Source organism: Strongyloides ratti, scaffold srae_scaffold0000009, assembly GCF_001040885.1.
Source record: "Strongyloides ratti genome assembly S_ratti_ED321, scaffold srae_scaffold0000009".
Taxonomy (NCBI): Eukaryota; Metazoa; Nematoda; class Chromadorea; order Rhabditida; family Strongyloididae; genus Strongyloides; species Strongyloides ratti.
The window spans coordinates 1-25,737 of NW_020171527.1; the positions used below are offsets into that span (position 1 = coordinate 1).

General features: G+C 28.1%; 9 protein-coding genes across 9 annotated transcripts; 2 read left to right on the top strand and 7 right to left on the bottom strand.

Annotated features, from left to right (window-relative positions):
- Positions 1 to 300: 300 nt before the first annotated feature.
- Positions 301 to 1,812, bottom strand: SRAE_0000068300 (Reverse transcriptase domain-containing protein; the record flags this gene model as incomplete). The annotated part of the gene is made up of 4 exons (XM_024646610.1): positions 301 to 860; positions 936 to 1,322; positions 1,512 to 1,624; positions 1,691 to 1,812. Coding segments are annotated over 4 exons (1,182 nt in total), but the record flags the coding sequence as incomplete, so codon positions are not given.
- A 407-nt stretch (positions 1,813 to 2,219) lies between these two features.
- SRAE_0000068400 (Hypothetical protein) lies at positions 2,220 to 2,579 on the bottom strand (the record flags this gene model as incomplete). Its single annotated transcript, XM_024646611.1, has 1 exon — positions 2,220 to 2,579. One exon carries the CDS (start codon positions 2,577 to 2,579, stop codon positions 2,220 to 2,222), a length of 360 nt encoding a protein of 119 aa, XP_024500775.1.
- Positions 2,580 to 2,636: 57 nt separating this feature from the next.
- Positions 2,637 to 3,460, bottom strand: SRAE_0000068500 (Hypothetical protein; the record flags this gene model as incomplete). The annotated part of the gene is made up of 3 exons (XM_024646612.1): positions 2,637 to 2,848; positions 2,901 to 3,138; positions 3,296 to 3,460. The coding sequence occupies 3 exons, from the start codon at positions 3,458 to 3,460 to the stop codon at positions 2,637 to 2,639; spliced, it is 615 nt and encodes a 204-aa protein (XP_024500776.1).
- Positions 3,461 to 6,779: 3,319 nt separating this feature from the next.
- On the top strand, positions 6,780 to 7,034 carry SRAE_0000068600 (Hypothetical protein; the record flags this gene model as incomplete). Its single annotated transcript, XM_024646613.1, has 1 exon — positions 6,780 to 7,034. One exon carries the CDS (start codon positions 6,780 to 6,782, stop codon positions 7,032 to 7,034), a length of 255 nt encoding a protein of 84 aa, XP_024500777.1.
- Positions 7,035 to 8,209: 1,175 nt separating this feature from the next.
- On the bottom strand, positions 8,210 to 10,174 carry SRAE_0000068700 (Superkiller viralicidic activity 2-like 2; the record flags this gene model as incomplete). The annotated part of the gene is made up of 3 exons (XM_024646614.1): positions 8,210 to 9,931; positions 10,024 to 10,032; positions 10,076 to 10,174. The coding sequence occupies 3 exons, from the start codon at positions 10,172 to 10,174 to the stop codon at positions 8,210 to 8,212; spliced, it is 1,830 nt and encodes a 609-aa protein (XP_024500778.1).
- Positions 10,175 to 10,389: 215 nt separating this feature from the next.
- On the top strand, positions 10,390 to 10,854 carry SRAE_0000068800 (Hypothetical protein; the record flags this gene model as incomplete). Its single annotated transcript, XM_024646615.1, has 1 exon — positions 10,390 to 10,854. The coding sequence occupies one exon, from the start codon at positions 10,390 to 10,392 to the stop codon at positions 10,852 to 10,854; it is 465 nt and encodes a 154-aa protein (XP_024500779.1).
- A 389-nt stretch (positions 10,855 to 11,243) lies between these two features.
- Positions 11,244 to 17,612, bottom strand: SRAE_0000068900 (Reverse transcriptase domain and Integrase, catalytic core domain and Ribonuclease H-like domain and AT hook-like family and Aspartic peptidase domain-containing protein; the record flags this gene model as incomplete). Its single annotated transcript, XM_024646616.1, has 2 exons — positions 11,244 to 11,540; positions 11,610 to 17,612. The coding sequence occupies 2 exons, from the start codon at positions 17,610 to 17,612 to the stop codon at positions 11,244 to 11,246; spliced, it is 6,300 nt and encodes a 2,099-aa protein (XP_024500780.1).
- A 754-nt stretch (positions 17,613 to 18,366) lies between these two features.
- On the bottom strand, positions 18,367 to 20,810 carry SRAE_0000069000 (Superkiller viralicidic activity 2-like 2; the record flags this gene model as incomplete). The annotated part of the gene is made up of 3 exons (XM_024646617.1): positions 18,367 to 18,741; positions 20,576 to 20,646; positions 20,687 to 20,810. The coding sequence occupies 3 exons, from the start codon at positions 20,808 to 20,810 to the stop codon at positions 18,367 to 18,369; spliced, it is 570 nt and encodes a 189-aa protein (XP_024500781.1).
- A 2,448-nt stretch (positions 20,811 to 23,258) lies between these two features.
- On the bottom strand, positions 23,259 to 23,590 carry SRAE_0000069100 (Hypothetical protein; the record flags this gene model as incomplete). The annotated part of the gene is made up of 2 exons (XM_024646618.1): positions 23,259 to 23,520; positions 23,559 to 23,590. 2 exons carry the CDS (start codon positions 23,588 to 23,590, stop codon positions 23,259 to 23,261), a joined length of 294 nt encoding a protein of 97 aa, XP_024500782.1.
- Positions 23,591 to 25,737: the final 2,147 nt, after the last annotated feature.

Consider the following 25,737-nt stretch of genomic DNA (forward strand, 5'->3'; position numbering starts at 1 on the left):
AACTCATTTATATCATCATAATACATACCTTCTATGGTAATACCTGACTTTCTTAATGAATATTCAACATGAAACTTTTTCTATTAGTGTTGTGTACTGTCTTATTGGAGTGAACTTTCCTTCTTTAAGTTCATGCTGTATGCTTAATTCTTTAATCTCTTCGTTTATAAGGTTAATCCAGAGATTCGCCATGTGTTTTACTATAGCTTGATAAGCTACGCTTTCTAGTGATCTTAAGCCTAGACTACCTTTCTCTGGTGTGCAATACAGTCTTGCAATAGAAATTGTCTATTGCCTTACTTCTATTTGTTCACTGTCAGTTATATTACCTGCAAGGATCTTTATCACTAGCTTGTCTAGTCTTTTACACAAGCTAGGTAGTATTCCTTGCTTGACCGCTGGTAAAGCATGTGCTACTGCATACCCGATTGCAGGTGCTATTGACGAGTTAAACCATTTTATTTTTTGACCTATATTTAATTTGGTTTTAAACACTTGGCATACACTGCCTAGTATTTTCTTTTCCAAACTCTTTTCTAGCGTTTCTACACATATGCTTCTACCTAACTTAGGTATACCTAAGTATTTGTAGCAGTCTGTCAATTTACTAATGTTTTCTAACATTACGTTATCTAACTTATTGTTGTATAGGACTCCACATTTCTTTGCGTTTACGTAGAAACCAAGCTGAAGGGCAACAGATTCAAAAATGACTTTGAATCTTTTGATTGTTGCATTATCCATAGCAAAGATTTTCATGTCGTCAACGAAAGATATGTGATTGGTCATAGCTGTTTCTGACATCTTTTTTATGTGTTTAGAGTCAGGAGTATCAGCAACCGTTTCTCCTTCCTCATGTCCTATACTTGACTCATTTTGAAACTTATGGTTGAGTTGGACCAATTAATCAGTTGGTAAGCTGTTGATGTTCTTACCTATTGGTAACATAGACTCTTTATTTATCTGGTAGCTAATTATATCCATACCAATGACGAATAGACAGGGTGCTAATGCACAACCTTGCATGATTCCCCTCTTTACGTTTACCCTATTGTCTTTCATGCTTTTTGTCTTATCCACATTGGATATGGTAAAACCTCTTGACCCTAGCATACCTTGGATGTATTTTGTGATACTAGCTGGTAGATTCAATGCTCCCACAGTTTTCCTCATGACTGAGTGGAATACTGAATCAAAAGCTTTTTTCATATCTACATACAATACGCTGGTAGCTTTTGGGTTCTGTTTCAAGATAGAGTAATTTACCATCGTAGCGTGTAGTGTTTCAGGTATTCCCTTGAACGCTGCACACTGATTTGTGGCTATATATTGGAAGCAGTTTTTATATATGAATTCATACGTTACAGCATTTACGTATTTCATATCTGCATTAATGCAGTTTATCGCTCTGTAGTCGTTTGGGTCGCTACTCGGCGAAACTGTCTTAACTAAAAGAAATGCTTGGGCTGTCATGTCTTGATCAGTTAGCATAAATTTGCCTTATAACAAACCTTTTACCTTTTCCAATAGTAAACTAGCAAGAGAATCAAATCTTTTGAAAGCTGCGGAATGGACTTTGTTTGGTCCAGGCGTTTTAAACGGTCGGCTGTACTTGAGTTTAAACCTTAAAAACTCTTTTATATGGTCAATGTCTTACGTTATTGATCTTCCTGTCAAAGTCTTAACCTACTTATCGATAGCAGACTGTGGAAGTGTTTCTCTATAGGCTAATAATTTCTTAAAGAACTTAACTGTCTCTTCCTTTTTAACCGGAACTTTTTTAGCCATTCCAGCTTGCAGTACAGTTTTCATAAAGCCTGACTTGTCGTAAATACTGCGTATTATACTACCTTCTGCTTTGTCGGATTCTCTTTATTTTCAAGGAGAATTATTTCTTCCTTTACTCTATCTAAAAGACAATTCACGTTCATGTGCTTTCTCTTTGCTTTGACTCTCATTTTATCTAGAAACGCTTTTTCTTTGTCACTTGGATTGAGTCTATGTTTCCAAACACCGGTTAGTCGTTTCTAAAGTCTTATCATCCTTTTTTTCCTTTTGGTTATCTTTGAGTGCGTTATATTAAAGCCTTTAGGTGTCGTATGCTCGTACGACTTTGCCGTGTGCATCATTGCTAATGCCACTTTGGACCATGCAATGTTCACTATCTCGTATTGCTGCTGTGTGCAATCTGGAGATTTTAGTGTATCAATATATTTCCTCTATATATTAAAACCGAGATGGTTTATTTTGTCTACAGGTACTTTCTTATTAACGTCCCATCTTTTGCACGTTGGCAAATGAGGTTGGTTTAGAAAATGCTTGAAGCGTTTAGGACATGATAAATTTTCAAGAGCTCTTTTTCTTATTGGTTTTTCATTTTTTGGCATTTCCTGACCATATGGAGTACCTTTCCTTATCTTCTGACGTAAGTTTACTTTGTTTTGTAAAGATAAGGTACTTTCCTGAACATGTTTTCTAGACTTATATACCCTTTTTGTCGGTGTAGCTTCTACGCTACTAGGATGTTCGACTTCTACATCACTTTGTGATGCCAGTTCTGCTGTTGCTAATGTTTCCATTAGTACGACTTCTTGTCAATCTACTGTGTTTTGTGAGAAATTAACGTCTGTAACCGGTTATTCCTTTTCATGATCAGTTCGCAATTTTGATGATACTGGGTTTATTTTACACCTGCCTTTCTTGGCAGGTGGTTGTCTTGGACTTTCTTCTTGAAAGTCAGATCTTTCTAGTGAATTGACAAGTGTTCTTCCGTTTTTAAGACTATCCCTTCGTCTTTTGAAATTAACCTGTTTTAATCTATTTGAATCAGCGTTAGTTTTAGGTGTACCTAAGTTTAGTGGTTGTCATAGAACCACTTCTAGGTCTTTCCACATTTTTACTTGTAGTTACTACATTTCTATGTGTAGCGGTTTCGGTTGGATATTCTTTTTGAATTTTGTCTAGCAAATCTCTGTTATTGGTCGGATAGTCTGCTTCTATACTTCTCTGCACCTCCATTTTATCGCGTTTGCTCACTTTGGGTGAGAGTTCCCTGAGATTTGCATTATAACCTTCTTTTTCATTTTGTAGATATGTATTTATACATTCCTTGAAAGTTTTTTGCTGTGACTTTTTTGTCTTTAACAGAATCAGCTATTAGCTTACACTCTTTCTCACTTATGAGGGTCAAACTAACAAGGGTCTTGCAACCTTTACTAAATCTTTTTAGCCTACAAGAAATATGCTTTAAGCAAATTTCAAGGCGAGATTTTTCGACGGCTCCCTATGTTGACACATTTTCTTTTTTGTACTTTTTGCGTCTAGGTGTGATTTCATTAGCTTCATTTAAGCCTCTATCCACTTCTTCGTTGGCGGTGTCTTGACTACTGATGAGTTGGGGCATATCCCCTTCCTCATCTTTACTACTCTCATTATTTTGAATTCTTCTGCATTTCACCATCTTCGAGAGCGAGATTATTTATACGCTGCTGTGTCAGCTAAATAATCTACTTTGCAAGTCTGCACAGTTGTCTGAAGCTTATCTTAAGACAAAGTTGCTACTAGTTTTAGTTTTCAATTTAGAACCATTAGTAGTGCTTTCGGTTGGCTTTGTCTTAAAATTAGAAAACATCACACAGAAAAAAAAAAATATCATTTTTCGTCGGGTTTTAACGTTATATGCAAAATTGAATAAAAGCAAAAAAAATTTTTTATTATTTAAATTTTTTCTTGATTAAAAAAATTATCTTATCAAAAAACGTCGTCTAAAAAAATTTATTTTAATTTCTAAAAAAAAGTTAGTAATATGCATTTTATTTTGAATTTTTATTTTAATACATGTTTTGAATACAAATGCTTTTATTTAATATAAATCATTGCAAAAAATAATCACACAACGAAAAGGAAAAAAAAAATTGGAATAATAAAGAAAATTAATAGTTTACACATAAAATGAAATTCGTCGTCCACGAAGAGTGCATTGCACAATTAATTTCTTTTTCATATTAACATGTTGAAAAAACAATTTTTTTAAATAAGAAAAATAAAATATCAAAATAAAAATAAAAAATAAAAAACATCAAACATTTAATTTATTTTTAAGGAAAATAATTATACAAAGCAATAATAGTTTAATAATTATTTATATTAAAAAATTTATCAAAATACAAAAAAAAAATAATTAAATTACTATTCAATATGATTTTAAATAAAAAACATAAAAAATATAAAAATTCTTATTTTAAATTGATACTTATATTAACAACATAAAAGAAACAAATTTAAAAATATTAACTTTTTTTATATAAATCAAAATCTTTTTTTAATGTCGTATTGAAAAAAGTTTACTTAAAATAACTATTGAAATTAAAAAAAAAATATATTTTTTAAAAGGATTATAGTTATCTTAAGTAATGTGTTCAAGCCACATTAGTGTGTTTAATCTCTTTCTTTTCATCAAATCTATCAATTAGCTTCGCTTTACCTAGCCTAAAGAAGGGCAATTAACTTATTTAAAGTCTCTTTTGTAGAAAAATTTATTATTATCATTTTATCATTATTTGTTATTTTATTCTGGAAACCTTTTCTATTGTATTAATATTTTCTGTAATTTTAAGGGTATAATTAACTTAATCCTATAAAAGGAATTATTTGTCCTGTATAAATATTTAATTGTAATATTTGTGTAAGTTAGTAATATTTCATACCTTGTTTGTAAAAAAATTACGATTCCAAAATAAGAGACGCGTTTTATCTTAAATTATCTTATTGTTTTATTATAAAATCTTAAGTCTCTTCCTCAATTATTAATTTTTATTTTAAATAAAATTTTAATTAAGCGCTTGTGTTGTTTTGGTGAGGCTGGATTAATAATCAGGACTACTGGCTAATAGTTTTATTTTATTACTCTTATATTTTTATGAAATTAAAATAAATTAAAATTTTTTTTCGTTTACAATTTATATATATATATACACACAAAAAAAAAACACTCATTTTTGATCCTCTTAGATCAATTTAGTACATGCAAAAAATCATTTTCAGTCCTCGTCATTTTTTGAATATTCATATTTTGAATTCAAAAATTCGTCTATTAAAATGTGTCTTTTGCGTTAAAGGATGCGACGTTTTTCTATATGTAAATATGAAAGATGGTGTTATATTTTTCATTGTATTAAATAAAAGTTTTTATTAATTTTAGCAATTTTAATAACATAGTTAAATAATTCTATTTAAATTTTTTTTAAATAATTATACTTAATAGATTAGTGATTTACACTAAATCAAAACTTTTAGTTTTCCTTATTTTTCAACACAAATATACTATAAATTAACTTCACTTAAAAAATCCTTAAATAATATTACATTAGAAATACTAAAAATGTAATAAAAAGTTCAAAACAAAAAAAATAATAAAATTATTTCAGAATCTTTTTATTTATATTCTAATTACTTAAAAACATTGCTCCTTAACATTGCAAATCAAATATATAAATAAAATAATATGTTTGTAAACTTTTTTTAGATATTTAAATTTTAAAAAACGAACAAATTATTTTTCATGAAAAAAATTTATAAAATAACTTTAAAAGTACAAATTTTTAAGTAAAAATAATAGATTTATGTAAAATTAGTCCAAATAATTTATTTTTAAAAAAATTTTGTTTGCTTGGATTTTCATTGAAATTATAACTTTAAATTAGTTTTTATTTTAAACATAAAAAAAACAAATTTAAAAAAACCTTTTTTATTATCATATTTAAAAACAATATATTTTAAAACTAGCAAGCTTGTGCTTCACGCACGCCTGCTTATAAAGCTTGACTTAGTAATATATATATTATTTTAATTATATTAATGGAATAAATCAGTTTTACAAAATAATTAAAATACCTTTTAAATTTTTTAAAACATATTTTTTACATTTTTTAAAAGAATATATAAAGTAACATTATAACTTAAGATAATTATTTTTTTTTTTTGAAATAGATGTAAAATTTTCGTTATTGATAAAATAATACAAATATGAAATTTTTGATAGAAAAGTTGAATAAATTTAAATATTTTAAAAGAATGTGCTTTTTTTGATTTAATTTGTAAGTTCATTCATTCCTTTAAAGTGATGAAGTAAAGTGAATAAATAATTGTAACAAATTTAATGAAAAAAAATTTTTTTTTAAATGATTATAATAATTTTTCTTTTTAAAATATTTTTAATACACAAAAATCTTTTAAAATAAATGAAATTTTTTAAAATAAATATAAATATATATAAAAATTTTGCAAACGAAAAAAATTCTATAATTACATTTGTTTTATAAAAATATAATTTAACTATAAATATTATAAAAATTAATATGTTTTTTCCAATATGACAATAGAAAAAGATTTAAAAAAATTTTATATTTTTAATTTAGTTAATTTATGTTGATAATATAAATAACAATTTAAATTAATAATTTTTATATTTTCGTTATGTTTTTTTTTCTAAGAACATTTATAATAGTAATTTTTTTTTCTTAATATTAGAAATATTTCTTTATTTTTTTAAAATTTGGTTAAATTTTTGACTTAAAATTAAATTTTATATCTTTAATAATCTCTCTACTTTGGTATAGTGTTTCGCCGTAATTCTGCATAATATCCAGTCAGATCTTATTTTAAGTTGTTTTTAAAAAAAAGTATAATAAAATTTTAATTTATATTAGTTAGTTTTCAATTATTATATTTTAAAATCTTTATTTTTTTTTAGATCATATTTACTTAATAAAGTATTTATTATGGAAAAATTAATTGAAATTTTAAACATCATTAAAAGTAAGGATATGACCGTTGAGAAGAAAGATATCAGTACTTTTACAAAAAGTAATGTCAATGGGATAAAACAGATGGATGAAGCTCTTGAACTTTTTAAGGCTACAAAACAGTATGTTTATACTATTGAAAAAAGAGCAGAATATTTATCATATGAAGCAGCTAGGAGATTAAATGTTAACTTTACACAATCTGAATGGGATGAAATTGTAAATCAATAAATAAATTTACATTTTATTTTGTAGTAATTTAAAAAAACCGTTATGTGAAAAATTTTTTTAAATAAAAGCAATGTAATTAAAAATTTTTTTTTAAAGTTTTGTTAAATAGTTCAAAAAATAATAGTTTATTGATAAATGGTAGCTCAAAATTAATCGTTCTTCTAAATTTAGAATTAAAAATACTATATTTATCAAAAAAAGAAAAACTTTGAAAAATTTGAATCGCTACATTTCAAGTACTATTAGGTTGTTGTATCTTTATTTTTTTTTTTGAATTAACCAAAAAAAAGAATTATTTATAATAAAAAAAAATGTTAATTTGACCCAACTTTTTTAGAGTACATTTTTCAATATGATTATAAAGTGAAAATTCATGTAGCTTTTTAAAATCTTTCAGTTGAAATTAGTCTGGTTTAAAAGTAATGTACGGTTTCTAAGATATCGTAAAAAAACATAAAAATTTAAAAAAATTATTTTAGAAGTTAAAAAATTATTTATTAGTACTATATTGAGAATTAATTTTTTTCTATGAACAGACAAAATTTTGAAAAAAAAATAACAAAGATAATGACATAAAATTTAATTATTCACAATAAATCTATTGCAAAATGCAATTTAAAGGATTGAAGCTGTTTATGAAACTATTTTATTATTATATAAATAAAAACAAAACAATAATATTACCACATTATAATTTTTTATTTTTAGTACTTATCTTTTTATAATATATAATAATCTTAGATTTATTTTCGTTTCCAAAGTTTTTATATATATTTATATTTATTTAAAAAAATTTCACTTATTTTAAAAGATTTCTGTGTATTAAAAATAATTTTAAATTCAATTTACTTTATCACTTCAAAAGTATGAGTGAAATCGCAAGTTAAATCAGGAAAGTTTTAATTTTTTAAATTGTAAATTTATTTTACTTTTTTTATCAAAAATTTTTAATATTTATATTATTTTATATATGAAATAAATTTTTATCTTTATTAAAAAAAATAATAAATAATTAAATTGAATGATTACGTTAATTTACTTATTCTTCTAAAAAGAGAAAAAAATTTATTTTATTGTTATAATAAAAAAAAATATTTTTTTAATTATGACATGTTCAGACGTAGCGGTTTTTTTAAAATTTCATAAAAAAATTATAAATGTTTTACAATGCTTTTTTAAATTGAAGAAACGTCATTTTTTTCAATATCCTTAAGTCTTTGTACCATATCAAAAAACTTGTTTCTTAAATTGAAATCCAAAAATCTATTTTTGGCAAAGTTTTCAAATATTTGTCTCATTGAGTTTATTCTTTTCAATACTTCTCCTTTATACAACATATTGGAGCTTGTAACTTCCTCAATTGAATTACCAGAATAAATTTCTTTCATAGCAATTACATATCTAAAGGATAATGGTGATTTATATTCTTCATTTTCATCAATCACCTTAAAAGCACGTTCATTTTTATAAAATATTTGACAATATCTTTCTACCATGTCCTTTGTAAAAATTTGTCTTTTAGAAACTTCTTCTCTGCCGAATTCATCATCTTTTTGAAGCATAGCGAATATTTCAATTATTTCCATGTTATTTAAGAAATTAAATTCATTATTATTCATCATTTCTGCAAGTACGATATAATTTTCATTGAATCTTGCAGCTACGGCATAAGATCCTTTTTTTGTAATTTTTCCTTCATTATCAATAAAGTTTCCTTTTTGAAGAAATTTTTTTATTCTTCCATACATAGCGATTTCTTTTTTTATATCCTTTTTTTGAAATTTCATGAATGATTTTTCAAAATTTTTTTCAAACTTCTCCAAGCAGTTTTTTTCTGCATAACTAAGAACTTTTGAGTAATCTATTTTATATTTACTCTCCAAATTTTCAGACATTGGTTTCAAAAAAGATGCAATTATTTCTCCACAGCGATTTGAATCAGTTAAAGAGAATATTACATGGCCTAAAGTGTCAATTCCTCTCCTTCCAGCTCTTCCAGCCATTTGAATAAACTCACTTTGTTTATATGTTCTTCTCACATTGCCGTCAAATTTGTAGACTGATGAAAATATTACTGTTCTTGCTGGCATATTAAGTCCAACTGCCAACGTTTCAGTAGAAAACATGATTTTGATGGCATTGTTGATGAAGCATTTCTCCATAAATTCTTTTGTCATTCTCATAAGCGATCCATGATGTACGCCGATTCCATTAGTTAAACAAACAGCGTAATCTTCTATTTCAGACATAAATGTTTTCATTTCTTCATCTTCCAAGAACAGTGTTAATCTTAATAAGTCATTCATTAAATCCTTTTCTACTGTATCCAAAAAACACATTGACGAGATAAGTTTAGCCATTGAATCACATGTCTTCTTTGATGGACAATAAATTATGGCTGGAAGCATGTTCTCATCTTTTAATACCTTAAGAAGTTCCATGAGTTCCTTTTTTCCTCTATTTTTCCTTTGACATTCAGACATAGCGGTTTCGAGTCCTTCAGAATCCGTTTCATCAGTTCCCACTTTTATTTGAATAATTCTTCCCGTTGCAGAACAATGAACACAATATTCAAGTGTTATTGGTCTCTCATTGGTACCAATAACATGCAATGGATTTCTATTTAGGGAGACAATCCATTTTGCAATCTCGGAGCGGTTCTGTAAAGTAGCAGACAGAATTGCTAATTTAACATATTTTGGCATATTAATAATGCTTTCCTCCCAAACATGGCCTCTTGATTCGTCTCCAAGAAAATGTCCCTCATCCATTATTATATATCCAACATTTGAAAAATTTGAAGAATCGTTCATAATAATTTCGTTTAATACTTCAGCCGTTAAAATTACAATTGAAGCATAAACATTAGTGGATACATCTCCTGTCATTAATCCAACCTAAAAAATTTAATATTAATTAATTAAATATCAAAAAAAAAAAAATATAAAAAAAATTAAATCGCAATTTGAAAAAATAATAATAAACTTACATCTGTTAACTATTTATTTAGCATTAATAGTGTACAAATTAACAATAACTACCTCATCCTCAGTGAGGATGAGGTTTATATACATATGCCTGGAGGCGTTGCCTCCAACATCCCCCCAAAAAGCATTGAGGTAATGTTTTAAAATGGTCATATGTAGAAAAAAAACAAAACAAAGCAAAAATTAAACAATAAAAGGGTGAAAGGAAGTTGATCAAAAATTAGCATAAAAAAACATCAAAACAATAAAAATTACTAATTCATTCTATGCTTCGTATTTATTTCTATTCTTTTATTATTTAATTTTTTTTTTTTTTTTGTGTTATTTATTTCGCGTTTGCTAGTTTTTTTTTTTTTTTTTTAATCCAGATGTCAAACGAGAAGTTTGTTTGTGAATGCCGTGATCTTGTTATCCGCTTGGAGATAGCCACTGTCCTGTTAGCTGTTGCTGTCTTCCTTCTTTTTAAATTTGTCCTAATTTTGAAAGTTTTAACCAATCTCAAGTTTTGCATTCATCAATCAAAAATGTTTGTGATAGTGTTAAGAACAAAAAATTTTAGCTTATCTGTAATTCAATATATCAAAACAGACATTCAAACTGCATCCTGTACATACAGCTCAAATATTACAGCTTATGTAAACTTAGATTATTTGATTGATATTGAAGACTTAACTATCGATGGATTGTATTATATAACAATTAATTCATCAGAATATGAAAGTGGTATTCGTCGTATTCTTGGTGACAACACAATCACTGGAATTGTTATTATTGTCTCTGTCTATTTATGGTTGTTATTTGTTGTAGTCGCAAGTTCAATGTTGCAATTGTAGTCGCTAACAGGTATGTTGCAAAAACGTTAATAATAAGAGTAATAATAATAATAAAAATAATACTTGTTGCAAATAAGTAGTAAGTCGCAAAAGAAAAGTATTATAACAATAAAATGAAACAAAAAGAGTAATGTTTAGGTGAAGAAGAAAAAAAAAAAAAAAGAAAATGAAATTTAAAAATAAACAAAAACACATAAATAATTAGGCAGTGCAAATTATATAGTGTATGGATTGTAATATACTATGAGTATAACAATATTATTGTTTTTAGTATGGAGCATACAAAAATAGTGAAACAAAATAATAAAATGTGTTAGTTGTATTAAAGGTGTCATTATTATGTAAATTTTTTTTTTTTTTTTACGTGGAAAAGAGAATAATTAAGCGTGCTAATTATTAACCTTTTTGGGTCTTCCACGGGGTCGCGGTGTGTTTTTTTCGACCGTGTTAGATGCAGTAGTAATCTTTTTCTTTGGACGACCACGTTTTCGCGTGGCTTTTACTATTGGGTTAGTTAATGGTAAAGAATCTTCAGTGACAGTTGGTTTCTTAGGACGTCCCCTTTTTTGGTGGGATGGCGGTGTCGGGACTATTTCTTGCGAAATATCTGAATTGGTCTCTGTAGGTGGTGGAAGTATCTGTTTTTGTATTATGGATGGTGCTACCTTTAATAAACGTGCATTTGCCTTAAATGGTTAACCAATTGGCCTGCCATTTCGAGATGTTTTTGATATAAAATAGGAGTCACCATGGACATTTTCAAGAATGACAAAAGGACCATCGTATTGTGCATCATTTTTATGGGCGGCCGGGTTTCTTTTGTAAACTATCGTGCCTTTCTTCAGTATGTTTGGTTCTTTATCGTTTGCTGGCAGTTTCTTCGGGTGTAATTGTTGTTTCATGAATAACAGAAGGTCCTGTCTCCCCGATAGTTGATTGTTGATATAAGCGTCATCTAACCATCTATCAGGTGTGTTCAATATAAACTCCTTTGGTTTCCCATTCTGAGTCGTTAAGTAACCAAAATTATGAGCGTACTGAGAAGTCCATAAAATTTCATCTAAAGTTGATTGTTTATATAAACGGATGGACTCACGAATAGTGCGATTGAATCGCTCTACTATTCCGTTTCCTTGATGATTATACGCAGAAACTTGATGGTGAGATATGTCAAATGTATTACAAAAAGATTTGAAATTGCTAGAGATAAATGCGGGTCCATTATCAGATTTGAGAATAACTGGACAGCCAAAAAGGAAGATAATTTCCTGAAGGATTGTAATGACCGCTAACGTACCTAGGTTAACTGTACGTCGTATTATGACGAATTTACTAAATTCGTCCATGATTACTAAGGCATAGTGATTTTCACTAATCACTATGTGATCTAAGCTGAGTGTGTGCCATGGAGAAGGAGGTAATGGTATTGCTTTTGTTGCTACCGAAGCTGCTAAAGTCGGGTGATGTTTATTATGTAAACATTGAGTACAAGCTGACCAGGATTTCTTTATATCATGATCCATGGAAGGCCAGGAGAAGATTTCTTTAAATTTAGCAGATCCTTTGTCGAAACCATTATGGTTTCCAAGCAGGGGATGCTCATGCCACCGAGTGAGGAGAATGAAGCGTAAAATTTGTGGTACATAAAAGCGTGTTTTACCTCTTGTCGAAAATTTACCATTAGGGTAAAGTAAACGTTCTTTATCATTTAGGTATTTCGTAAATGCATCTATGTGATATGGCAGCTGTAAGTAACTAGAGACACTAGGAAAAGCGTCTATATGTGTGGTGGACGTTAGTTCTACGTTAAAAATGTTGCGACTAAGATAGTCGGCAACGATATTGTCCGTGCCTTTGATATATTTAATATCAAGGTCGAATCCCATTATGTAAGTCTTATAGCGGTCTAGGATGTTAGAAACATCGTTCTTGGTCATTAAACTAAGCAAGCTGGATTGATCAGTTAGGATCGTTGTCCTTTTTCCATATATGTATGGGCTAAACGACTTCAAAGCAAATACCAAGCCTAGAGCTTCCAGTTGCACTGGAGCATACATTAGTTCCGCTTTTTTCAGCGTGCGGGATGCAAAGGCTATGGGACGGTTCTCTTGCATGAGGGCGGCTCCAATACCTTGAATACTAGCATCTGTTAGAATCGTGAAGGGTAGATTCTGGTTAGGTGGTGCGAGTGTGCATGCAGTTATGATTGCTTGTTTTAATTTTTCAAAAGCTTCCGTGTGACGGGAAGTCCACAAAAAGTTAGATGTGCAATCGTAGAGGATGTTAGCAATTGAACTATAAGATGGGATGTGTTTTCTATAGTAATTGGCGGCACCTAAGAAGGAGCGAAGTTTCTTTTCGTTTCTAAGAATGGGTTTCTTCGATAGTGCTTCTGTTTTCGTGGGGTTTGGTCGTATGCCGTCTCCCGAAATGAGAAAACCTAAATATTCTAAAGATGATTGAAAGAAAAGACATTTTGCAAGCGAAAATCGGAGGCCAAAACGGTGGGCTTTGTGTAAGGCTTGTTCAATGTTAGTCAGGTGCTCGGTAATACTATTGTCAGTAAGGAGGATATCGTCAAGATAGACGAAATTGTTAGTGTCACTGAAAACTTGTTCCATGACGTGGTTAAAAAAATCGGGACTACCGACGAGTCCCATGGGAATACGTTTGTATTGGAAAATTCCCATGTGTGTAGGGAAGCCGGTAAGGTAACGGCTATTCTTGTCTAGTGTAAGTTGGTGAAAGCCATTCTTCAGATCAAGAGAGGTGTAGAAAGCTTTTCCAGCGGCTTTATCGAAGATAGTGTCGATCCGCGGAATGTGATGTGACTGTGGCTGTATTAATTTATTAATATTACGAAAGTCAACTACAAATCGCCACTCATTATTCTTCTTAACTAAATTAATTCTAGATAAGTAAGGAGTGCGTGATGGCTCAATCATATCATGGTTAAGCATGTCTTCTACTTGTTTAGCGACTTCCTGCTCTTTTTCTAGTGTGTACCTCGGGGCCCGTATGGGGCGAGGTAAATCATGTTCTATAGTTTTTAATGCAAGTTGCTCAGGGCCGTTGTATTGGCCAGGGGTTGCGTTAAATTCATAAAAGACATCTCTGTATGTCCATAAGAGGTTTGTAAAAGTTCCACGCTGTGTAGTATCTAAGATATCAGGCTGTTCCTGAACAAGTTTTACAAATGCATCCTTATCTAACAAGGGTGCTTGCGAAGACGAGGGGTAAGGTGGTAGTCTATCACATACATCAGCTTCATCACTGCTGTAACCGTTATTGGTTATGCGGATCTCAAAGTCAGAAACTGTCTCAATTAATGTTACATATCCTAATAAAGTGTTCTTAGGAAGGGCCACGGGGTTGTTTCCGTGGTTATCTATAAGAAAGTTAATACGATCGCCGTAAATAGGGGATATTGTATTATAGGTAACTAGACGATTGCTTCCTTTAAAGTAGGGGTTAGTGATTGCGTACACCGAAGTGCCGTCAGTGAAGGATTGTGTCATTATCGAAGGATTAATGACAGAAGAACTTAAAGGGTTAAGAGTTTCCTCTTTCGTGGTGCGAAAGGGAAACGTGTTATCAATTGGAAAACGGTGGTTTCCAAGGAGAATGGTTCCTGTGGACCATTGGATAGCAAAATCTCCAAACATGCGTAGGCCGGGTTGGCCATAAATTAGATCATGGTTAATGTCAGGACTGATATAACACTCAATGTGGATCTTCTCATTTCCTAAGGTTATGTCCAAGGAGACACATGCGGTGAGGGAAATGCTACTTCCATTAGCGGAAGACGCGATTACGTCTTCAGGGACTGGTCGTGCCGTTAGTGAGGATGCTAATTTCGAAGCAATTCGCTGATGGATAACGTTGATGGAAGCTCCAGTGTCAAGAAGTACGTGAACTGGTAGGCCATCGACCATCAGGCGAAGTGTAGGGAGAGCTTCGGTCAATAAGGCATTAATGGAATGTTTAACCGGTCCGTCCCCAAATGTCCATAAGGGCGAACGTTCCGACTTAATGGGGTTAGTAGTCGTTGTTACTGTAGATAACTGGGGTCCATACTGTTGGGGCTGCAGACGTTCTCGATGTTTAGCAAGTAAACGTGTCCCAACAATAGTGGAGATGAAAGTTAGTAACGAGACAATGCTGCTAGGTAAGGTTGACACGGCGTCAGCAACGTTAAGGTTTTTGACATGGTCAAGAAAAGTAACAAAATTATTATAAGAAGTACACAAAGTGGTATCATAAGGAGCGGTGTTAGTTGTTGGTTTAGTGTCATGAGAAGCTAAAACTTGCTGTAAAGAACTGATTACACGAGCCTGTTCAGTAATTTTCTCTACGTAATGGGCTGCGTTGTCAGTTTCCATCTTGATGTCTGGAATCGCAGGAAGACAATTCTTGACTTCAGCTAACTGCTGATCAAAAACTGTCTGCATTTCGGCGATTGCAGCTTGCTTCGAACGATCATATTCGTTTTTGACACGGGCTAAATTCTTTTGATATTGTTCTTTGTCTTGGTTATGTTGTAGAGTAAGAGAGGCTGAATTTTTAAGGTCAGCTTCTTTGATGCGTTTGTTACAGGATAACTTGAGGTCGTCACAAAGGCGTTCAATCGCGTCTGTATGCGAAGCACGCATAGTGGCGAGTCGAGATTCGTGTTCTTTCATTAATTTATTCTTCTCCGTTGTATAGCTTTGTTGAACGGTGACCATCGCGTTCTGAGATCCCTCTGAGAGCTGGCGATAACGACGCTGCTCTTCTTGAAGGTCTGTGATGTCCTTCCGAAGGTCCTCTACCATTTTCTGACTGGATAGAAATGCCGACTGAGCCGAAGAGGTTTGCTCTCGAGACTCTTCTAAGGCGGATTCGAGTTGAGTGATGCGAAGACTAACTGTGGTTGGTGCCTGTTGCAATCGTAGGAGGGCATCCGTTGCTAAAGAAGCTTTCTGTTTCAGTCGTTCTACTTCTGCTTCCAAATCGGTGATTTTAGAAGTTTTGAGGTCGAGATCTTTTCTGAGATCTTTCATTTCCGGTGTGGAAGCGATGTCGAAGGCGTCTGGACGCTTTCGCTTCCGGATTGGCGTTGTCGGCACACACCTTCCTGAAGGGATGGATAATTCTTCTTCTCCCGTCTGGGGGCATGTCTCATTGAATGCGTGATGGTACGCATATATGTCTAGAAGTAAGTCAAAAGTCGCGGGTGCGAATTGAGTGTCATGCCTGCGTGCGATGAAAACATCATTATTTGACTTATTGAGGAATGTTATGTAGGGTCTACACGTTTTCAGTTCCGTTTCGTCAGCGTGTGATTCTTTGGCAAATGCCGAGCCGTCGGTGACGAAGTAGCTACCGATACGTAAAGACGGGTGGAAATCTTCTGGTTTGCACTTTTTATGCATTTCACTGATCTCAAGCGACTCAGTGACCGAAAGATCATATGTTGATTGACGAAAAACGGAGGGATAGTGAGAAGGCGTGCGAGGACAATTCCATGCAGATGTAGATGACAGTATGGCGATGAAGCATACGATAGTGAGTGTCGCGTGTGGTATATCAAATAAGGACAGTTTGTCCATTAAGGACTGCAACAACGTGCGCTGTTCACTAACTTCAGTGGCAATGGTATTAATCTGCGATCGTCGTTTCTGATTACGAGAAGGCTTTTTGTTAGTACTGTTACCTGTGGATTTATTGTTTTTCAAAAATCCAGGTGTCTGGTACGTGGTGTTGTTAGAGGAAGAATTATTTTTCTTGTTATCGTTTTTCTTGTTATTATTGTTAGACTTTTTGTTGTTATTCTTACCTTTCGATTTACCGTTAGTTTGGTTATCGTTGCTAGTTTTAGAATTTGGTTTCTTACCAAATAAGGGCACGGTTGGGTGTAGTCTAGTAAATCCATTGAAGTACGCCTGTTTGAAAGAATGCCAAAGGCAGTCATACCCAGGGGGTACAACAAGGATACGTAGATTTTCATCCAACCCGGAGACGAACTGACGTCTTCGTTCGTTCCGTAATGCATGGTTATTGTGCATTTCGATAGAATCCATGCGTATCCCATCTATGCGGAGGACATAGTCCTCAAAGCGAGTCGAATAACTCCCTACGGGGTGGTTATTCTGCTTAGGTGGTGTAATGGATGATCCTATATTGGCCCGCAAGCCATCATCTTCCATGAGACGTATGATAAGGTCTAGATTTCCGAGGAGGGAAGATTGCGGATTCAGGTGTGTGTGAGTGAGACTTGTTTCATAGTAAGACTTAACTAACCCATACTCCTTGGAGAGTAGGGTGGCTAAATATGGCGCTGCAAGCTTATCAAGGATGTCTTTCCGAGAGCTGTTCTTCGCAATTGAAAGCATTGCGGAGTCTAAAGCGCGTCTATAAGACTCAACACTTTGTATGGTGAAGTTCTGAAGGTATGGAACGATTTTCCCTATCTCCCTACAGAAGGCATCGTCCAACTCTTTCTCATGTGGAAGGAGTTGAAGGTTAAGGTCGCTTTCTTGGAGGAGAGGAAGAGGAAAGAGTCTCAGGTATTGCGCGGTGTCGAGACCGTTAGCTAGAATTAATTGTTCTAAAGCTCCGCGCTGATTGTTAAGGTGTATGTTCTGCTCGTCAGCAGATAAGTGTAAACCCTTACGTTGCTCTTGAAGCCATTGGGGCTTCATAGCGTTATAAGACACAACAAAGGAGTTGTGATGATTATCATACTTTCTTGTATTACGCTTAAAAAGTCTTTTCATGTCGAAACTAAGAAAGGGAGACTACGTACCTAGGAATTACAAGATAGATGATTGCTCGTAAGCAGAAATTCAAAAAGTGAATTACGTAAAGAAGAATGTCTAGTTTATCACAATTATGTGGGTGTGAAACTAAGTAGACTTTATTGTTACATCTTATGGAAAGCGTAGGCTATTCGAAGAAGTAAATGCTGTAATTTGTATAGTTTAACGTCTGACGAATCAAAGAGTGTAAAAATGTGCCATCATGTACTAAGTGCTAGTAAGTATGATGACACTACAAATTAAAAGACAGTTAATAGTCAGTAAGATGGAATTCGCCCACGGTCAGTGTAATTACTAGTACAAACCGAATTACAAAGGATATGCGTGGGTACTGATAAATTGTTACTAAGATTAGCCAAAGTGTAATCGTTATCTGTCTGGGAATGTACAAAGTACATTCGGTGAGTCTGTTCGTTGTAAACTAAGAAGCATAAAGAAATAATTAATGAGGGTTGTGTAATGGCAAAAAGGATCCCAATTACGATGGGATCGTATAGATTAGGAATATGCCGTTAAAGGGAAATATTTAGGAATGATAGTATTAACATGGTTATGGGAAGTAATTATGTATAGGAGAATAATAATTAAAAACTTACGGTTTCATAGTGTGGGTAGCGGTTTCGTAACGGTGGAACCTCCATGTTAACTATTTATTTAGCATTAATGGTGTACAAATTAACAATAACTACCTCATCCTCAGTGAGGATGAGGTTTATATACATATGCCTGGAAGCGTTGCCTCCAACACATCGTTATATATTTTATTAAAATCATAGTATTTTTGGTTTGAAAGTGCTTTTAAAGGTGTCGTATAAAAGCATCTTTTTTTGGCTTCCAAACATGAGTTTATCACATAACGAGCAATAGAAGTTTTTCCTGCAGAAGTATGAGCAGTAATTAATACTGATTCATTGTTGTCCACAGCCAAATTAGATTGGACCTGGAATTTGTCCAATTCATATCCAAAACGAAGATCGTGTTTTGGTTTGAATCCAATTTTTGAAGGTTTACTACTTTCGTCGTAGAAAACCTCATGTAAGCAATTTTGTTCATTCAAAATTATAGCAGAAGAAATCATTTTTATTTTCTAAAATAAACAAACAAATTAAATAAAAAAATAAAAAAACACATTGCAAAATAATAACGCGATTAAAAAAAATAAAATAACTTTTAGCAAAATAATTACAGGATTTAAAAAGTAACAAATATGGAAAAAAAATAACCTAACAGAATAATAATTAATAGATCATTTTATAAAAAATAAATCATTGATATTATATTTGAAATCGTAACACATTGCAATTTTTTTCTACACAAAAGATCTACTTACTTTTTTAAAAAAGTATAACATATTTAATAAATGAGAAAATATACACAGAAAGAATATAAAAATAAATAAGTACATTTTTTTTTATAAATAAAACAAAAAAAAAATTTTAATTTCTACGACAAAAAAAAAATTTTGCATAATGTTAACAATTTGTATAATTTTAAATCACTGCTTATATAAAATTTTGCATGTTAACAAATTATTATATATTTAAAAAATAATTTTAATTGTAACATCGTTTTAACATGGCAAAGGTATTAGAAATACCAAAAAAACAAAGGTCAATATTATCTATCTTACTAATTATTAACAGTCGTTCTTATATGAGGTAAAACGCTATTAATAAATATAAATGTCAATTATCTTTTATACCCAATACCTAATACCAAAAAGTCAATTATCCTTTATACCCAATACCTAATACCAAAAAGCAATTAATGTGTTTAAATTTTTTTTAGATAGTTTTTTTTAAAAGTCAAAAATATTTATATTAATGATATAAAACCGAACAGTTTACTTTTCATATAATAAATTTAGAAAAAACTATAAAAGTACTATTTGTTATGTAAAAATAATATATTTATGTAAAATTAGTTCAAATAATTTTTTTATTAAATTTTGCTTGTTTGAATTTTATAGTAAAAGGTAAATTAAAATAAACTTTTAATAGACATGGTATTTTTTGATATCTCAGAAAACTGTGGATTGGATCATTCAAGTTATTTCTGAAGTCGGAAAATCTTGGTCTATTTAAAATAAAAATATCGTACAACGTTGAAAATAACTCGGATATCATTTCTACGATCTGTTGAGTTTTCATTTAAAATTTAAATTTAGATTAATTTTTATCTGAAACACCAAAAAGAAACATATTTAAAAAATAAACTTTTTTCTTATATATTTAAAAATCCTTTTTGTTATCTTTTTTAAAAACAATAAATTTAACATTCTTAAAGACATTTAAAAAAAATTTTATAATATTATTATTTATCTTATATATATAGCACAAAAAATATCTATGAACTTTTTTTAATTTCAAACTTTTTATTCATATTAAAAAAATGATTTAAAATAGTTATTTATAAAATCATTACAGTTTAAATTTTATTTTTCACTTAAGAAAACATATAATTGTCATAAATTTTATTTATTGTATAAGTAATTATTAAAAAAATGGACAGCTGCCAAATTATTAGAAGATATAAACATAAATAATTCTGATTAATTTCTCATTGCTTTTATAAAAAGAAATTTTACTCTTTTGATTGGCTGTAACAATCTTTTATGATACCTGTGTGTATTGTATTATATTTGAACTATTGAAAAAATATTTTTTTACTTAATTTGATTTCCTTTTTTTTATCATCTTGAATTTTCTTTAGTTCCATTTCATAAATATCAGCAAATGTTTTTTCTTTTTTTTCTATTTTTGAAACAGGAATGCTCTTTTCCTTATTTTTTGTTAAATTTTCAAGAATTTCACTTATTAAATTTAATTTCGTCATAGTTTCATTGTAATTATTGTCGCAATTACATTTTGAACATTTCTAATATAAATTTATTAACTTAAATTATTTGTTAAATGACTTACATCTTTTTTTGGTTGTTTGCTTTTACTGTCACTTAAAGTAAGATTAGAAAAAGTATTTTCGATACTAGCATCTAGCATAAGTTATTAAAATTATTCATAAAAAAAACTTACTTTTATTTTTTTTACTCATATGATTAATAGGGGTATCATATTTCTTTTGATCCACTGTTTGTTCAATGTGTTCTTCAGCTGTAGAAACTGATGATAATACTGAAGATGAGGAGACGTCCTTCATTTTATCATTCAAAAGAATTTAAAAAATATTAATGAAAATTTTATTTATTATTAAGTATTAATTGGTCTAAAAAATTTACGTGTATATAATTTTTTTATTCAAATTTAAAAATTTAATTGTAAATCAATTTTTTTTAAACAATTTTATAAAAACCAATAAACATTTAAAAATTATAATAAAATTTAATAATTTTATTTTTATAAAAATTTTTTAGATTAATTTGACAGTCGGTGACGTCGTTCTTGACTTAAATCCTATCCTATATATATATAAAGGAGATCCTATATAATTAGAGGAGAAATGGCATTCAAAAAATTATTTTTAAGAATTTAATTTATAAAAAAATTTCTGACGTTAAAAAACACACTGATAACGATAACCATATTTATTTTTTCAAAAAATTATTTTTTTTATTGAGATATTGCAGCATAAAGATAAAAAATAGTATCAAATAATATTTGCTGCAAAATTGTTGTTTTCAAATGATTTTGAGGTAACAATTAAAGTGAAAATAACGAAAATTCAGAGAAACCGTTATTCATATTAACATGTTAAAAAAAATAATTTTGAAGCAAAATAAAAGCTTCGGAAGTTAGGATAAAAATGTTTCAAAAATTTTTATTATATAATATCACATAACCTTTTAAAAAAAAATTTATCAAAAAAAGAAAAACTTTGAAAAATTTGAATCGCTACATTTCAAGTACTATTAGGTTGTTGTATCTTTATTTTTTTTTTTTGAATTAACCAAAAAAAAGAATTATTTATAATAAAAAAAAATGTTAATTTGACACAACTTTTTTAGAGTACATTTTTCAATATGATTATAAAGTGAAAATTCATGTAGCTTTTTAAAATCTTTCAGTTGAAATTAGTCTGGTTTAAAAGTAATGTACGGTTTCTAAGATATCGTAAAAAAACATAAAAATTTAAAAAAATTATTTTAGAAGTTAAAAAATTATTTATTAGTACTATATTGAGAATTAATTTTTTTCTATGAACAGACAAAATTTTGAAAAAAAAATAACAAAGATAATGACATAAAATTTAATTATTCACAATAAATCTATTGCAAAATGCAATTTAAAAGATTGAAGCTGTTTATGAAACTATTTTATTTTTAGTACAATACTCTACATTTTTAAAATATGAAATATACATAATTTGGTTTTATATTTTGTGAAACTGTAATACATTTAAAAATATTCACTAAGAAAAAAATTATTACATTGTATATAAAATAATTACAAAAAAATATTTAATTATAAATCATATGTTAATATAATGATTTGTTTATTTTTTTATTTTTCCATAAATGTTTTAAGATTAAATCTGATTTTTATTTTTAAAACGTATACAAATAACAATTTTAAAAAATATTAATTAATAAAATAAAATTCTTTTCATAATGTACTTTTAATATTTAAAAAAAACTTTTCAAACTATATTTATATATTTTGTTAAATTTGCACACTGTTTTAAAAAAACATTAGAGACAAAAGATAATTAGGTAAATTTTTTGGTATTTATATATCAAATAAACAAAAGAAAGAAAATAAAAGATTAAAATAAAAATCAAAAAACATCAAAAAATTAAATATATTTTTAAAGAAAATAATTATACAAAGCATAGTAGTTTAATAATTATTTAAATTTAAAAAATTAATAAAAGATATACTTAATATAAAACTTTTTTTAAATTTTTTATATTTAAAATAATATAAAAAGATTTTTTATAATTCAATACCAAAAATTTATCAATTTTTAATCAAAAGATTTACCCAAATTTAAAAAATTAAAGAAATATTTCTAATAATAAAAAAATAACAAATAAATTACTGTCCTAAATGTTTTTATAATAAATAAACATAACAAAAATATATAAAATTTTAATTTTAATTGTTTTATATTTAAAACAAAAAAAAAGAAACAAATTTAAAAATATTAACTTTTTTTTTATATATTATAAAATCTTTGTCTAATGTCGTATATAAAAAAAGTTTATTGAAATTTACTATTGAAATTAAAAAAATATAATATTTTTATAATATTTATAGTTAACCTAAATTTTTTTTAAAACAAATGTAATTATAGAATTTTTTTTGTTTGCAAAATTTTTATATATATTTTTTTTTATTTTAAAAAATTTATTTATTTTATAAGATTTCTGTGTATTAAAAATATTTTTAAAAAGAAAAATTTATATATGTGGAAAACATTTTTTTAGTTTAATTTTTTTTATGTTTAATGTCAAAAATAATCTAAAATTAAATGATTTCTATTATTTAAATTTTGTTAAAAAATTTAAAGTTATTATATCATACTTTAAAAAAAAGATAATTAAGAAGTTGTGCTCAGTTAAATTTTAATAAAAAAAATTTTTTTATTTTTTTATACAAAGTGGTTTTAAAATTACTACCATTTATTATTTAAAAAAATTATTATTAATTATAATCTTCTCAAAGCATTTTCTAAAACTCTGGAACCATAACTTTTCTTCATCCTTTTATCATACCAATTTGTTTCGACATATTTAAAAGTGTCATCAGAAAATCTTACCATATTTACGAGACTTTTCTTGATGGCATTTTTTTTCATCTCGTTTAAATTTTTTTCTGCTTCTTCCACAAGCTTTTCTTCGAACCATACAGCGCTTTCAATGGTTTTTAATAGATCTTCCAATCTATTCATTTTTTCCATAATAGTTTTTCTAAAAATAATAAAAATGAGGATAAAAAAAAAACTTACAAATCGTCTGATGATAATTTTATATTATTCATTTTTAATAAAAATTAAGTCTGAAATAAAAAAAAATTAAAAATTTGTTGCAAAAAATTTATTTAAAATTTAAAAAAAATTAAACAAAGGTATGTTTCTCCAAAAAAATTATTTATAAGATAAATTTTCAATGAAATAATTAATTTACCCGGTTTAAAGCCGTACGTGAAATACAACTTGTATACAGCCTATTAACCGGATGGATACTGATTGTATCTGTATGATATACAGAAAGCAAAATAAGCCGTATACAAGTTGTACGCATCCTGCATACAACTAAAAAAAAATCACTATTCCGTTTACTACAAAAAAAATTTGTTTTATACTTTCTGTATCCTTTCTGTACAACCATACACTCTATTATCCCATATACACCTTAAAAATAGTATACATTTTTTCCAATAAGCTGTATACACCTAATGAAAGTTAAATACAGCTTATTAGCTATCTGTATCCTATCACCTTAAACCGGGTATAGTTAAAAAAAATTAAAAATATAAAAAGTTTTATTTTAAAATAAAATGTTCAATATTTGAAGTTTCACAAATTTTTAAGAATGAGCTTGTAATTGTCAATAAACTATTGTTTAATAATACAATGTTTAGTAATTGTATAACTTTTCAATTAATTTGTAACTAAAATTAAAAAAAGATACATAAACGTTCCTCTTTTAAGTAATACAATTTTTTTTTAAGAGTGTATGAATAAATTTAAAAAAGATATTTTTACACTTTTTTATTTATATAATATAAAAACCTTTATTTATTAAAAACAATTTATATTAGATAAATGATAAAAAAATATATTAAAATAACAAAATTTGGCATAGTAATTAAAAAATTTATCATTTTATTTAATGAAAATTATAAAGTAAAGAATTTGTACAAATTTGTTTTAATAAAAATTTTAACATATAAATATTTTTTTTACCATATGCTATCAAAAAAAAATATTACTAGAAGAAAGAATTATATATTTAAAAGATAATAAAATTTGCGATTTTTTTCACCGCATTGCGAATTTCATTTTTTACATTTTGTTAATTAGTAAAAAATTTGAATAATTTTTTCGGTCTCATTTTGCATGTACTAAATTGATCTAAGAGGATCAAAAATGAGTGTTTTTTTTTTGTGTGTATATATCAAAAAATTCATTCATTTTAAAAGATTTTCAATGTATTAAAAATATTTTAAAAAAGAATAGTTCATATAATCATTTTTAAAAATTCTTTTCTTCAAAATTTTTAATTCAGTTTACCTCATCACTTCAAAAGTGTGAGTAAAACCACAAGTTAAATCAAAAAGAGCGCATTCTTTTTTTAATATATAAAATTATTTTACTTTTTTTATCAAAAATTTCCATATTTGCATTATTTTATAAAAAAAAATATTTTTATGTCTATTTCAAAAAAAATAAATAATTAACTTAAATGATAACTTTGCTTTATATATCCTTTTTCAAAAATATAACAAATTTGTTTTAAAAATTTTAAAAGGTATTTGAATTTTTTTTACAAAAACTTTAATTTATTCTTTTGATATATTTAAAAAATTATAAATTTTACTAAGTCAAGTTCTGCAGCAAGCGTGTGTGAAGCACGCGTTTGTTTAAAATATTTATTTAATTTTAATATTAGAAGTTGACATTAAAGCTTGCTTAACTGTTTTTATGTGATATTCAATATTCTTTATTGGGTTAATTTAACGAGTTAAAATATCTAATAAATTGTATCATAAAGATTATGGTACAAAATTTAGTTTTAATATAATATTAATAATATAATATTGTACTTTTTCATTAGTTTATCAGATCTATACCCTTAAATGTGTAATGTTTAATATAATGCAAAAATTTTTTTATCAGTTAAGAGTAATGATCAGGTGAAAGAATACAGTTTAATGTTATTCTTTTTTCTTTAAATATCTAGTTTGGGTATATAAATATCAGATGAATTTTTTTTTGTTTCATTTGTTTTATATTAAAAATTTTTTTTTCTTATTTACTTTTTAAAATTATTGATAAAATTGTCATGTTTTATTTAGTAATATTATTAATAATGTATTGCAAACGGTTATTTTAATGTAAATAAATATTTTTTTGTTAATTATTTAAAAATAATAAGTGTTTTAACACTTTGAATATCTTGTGC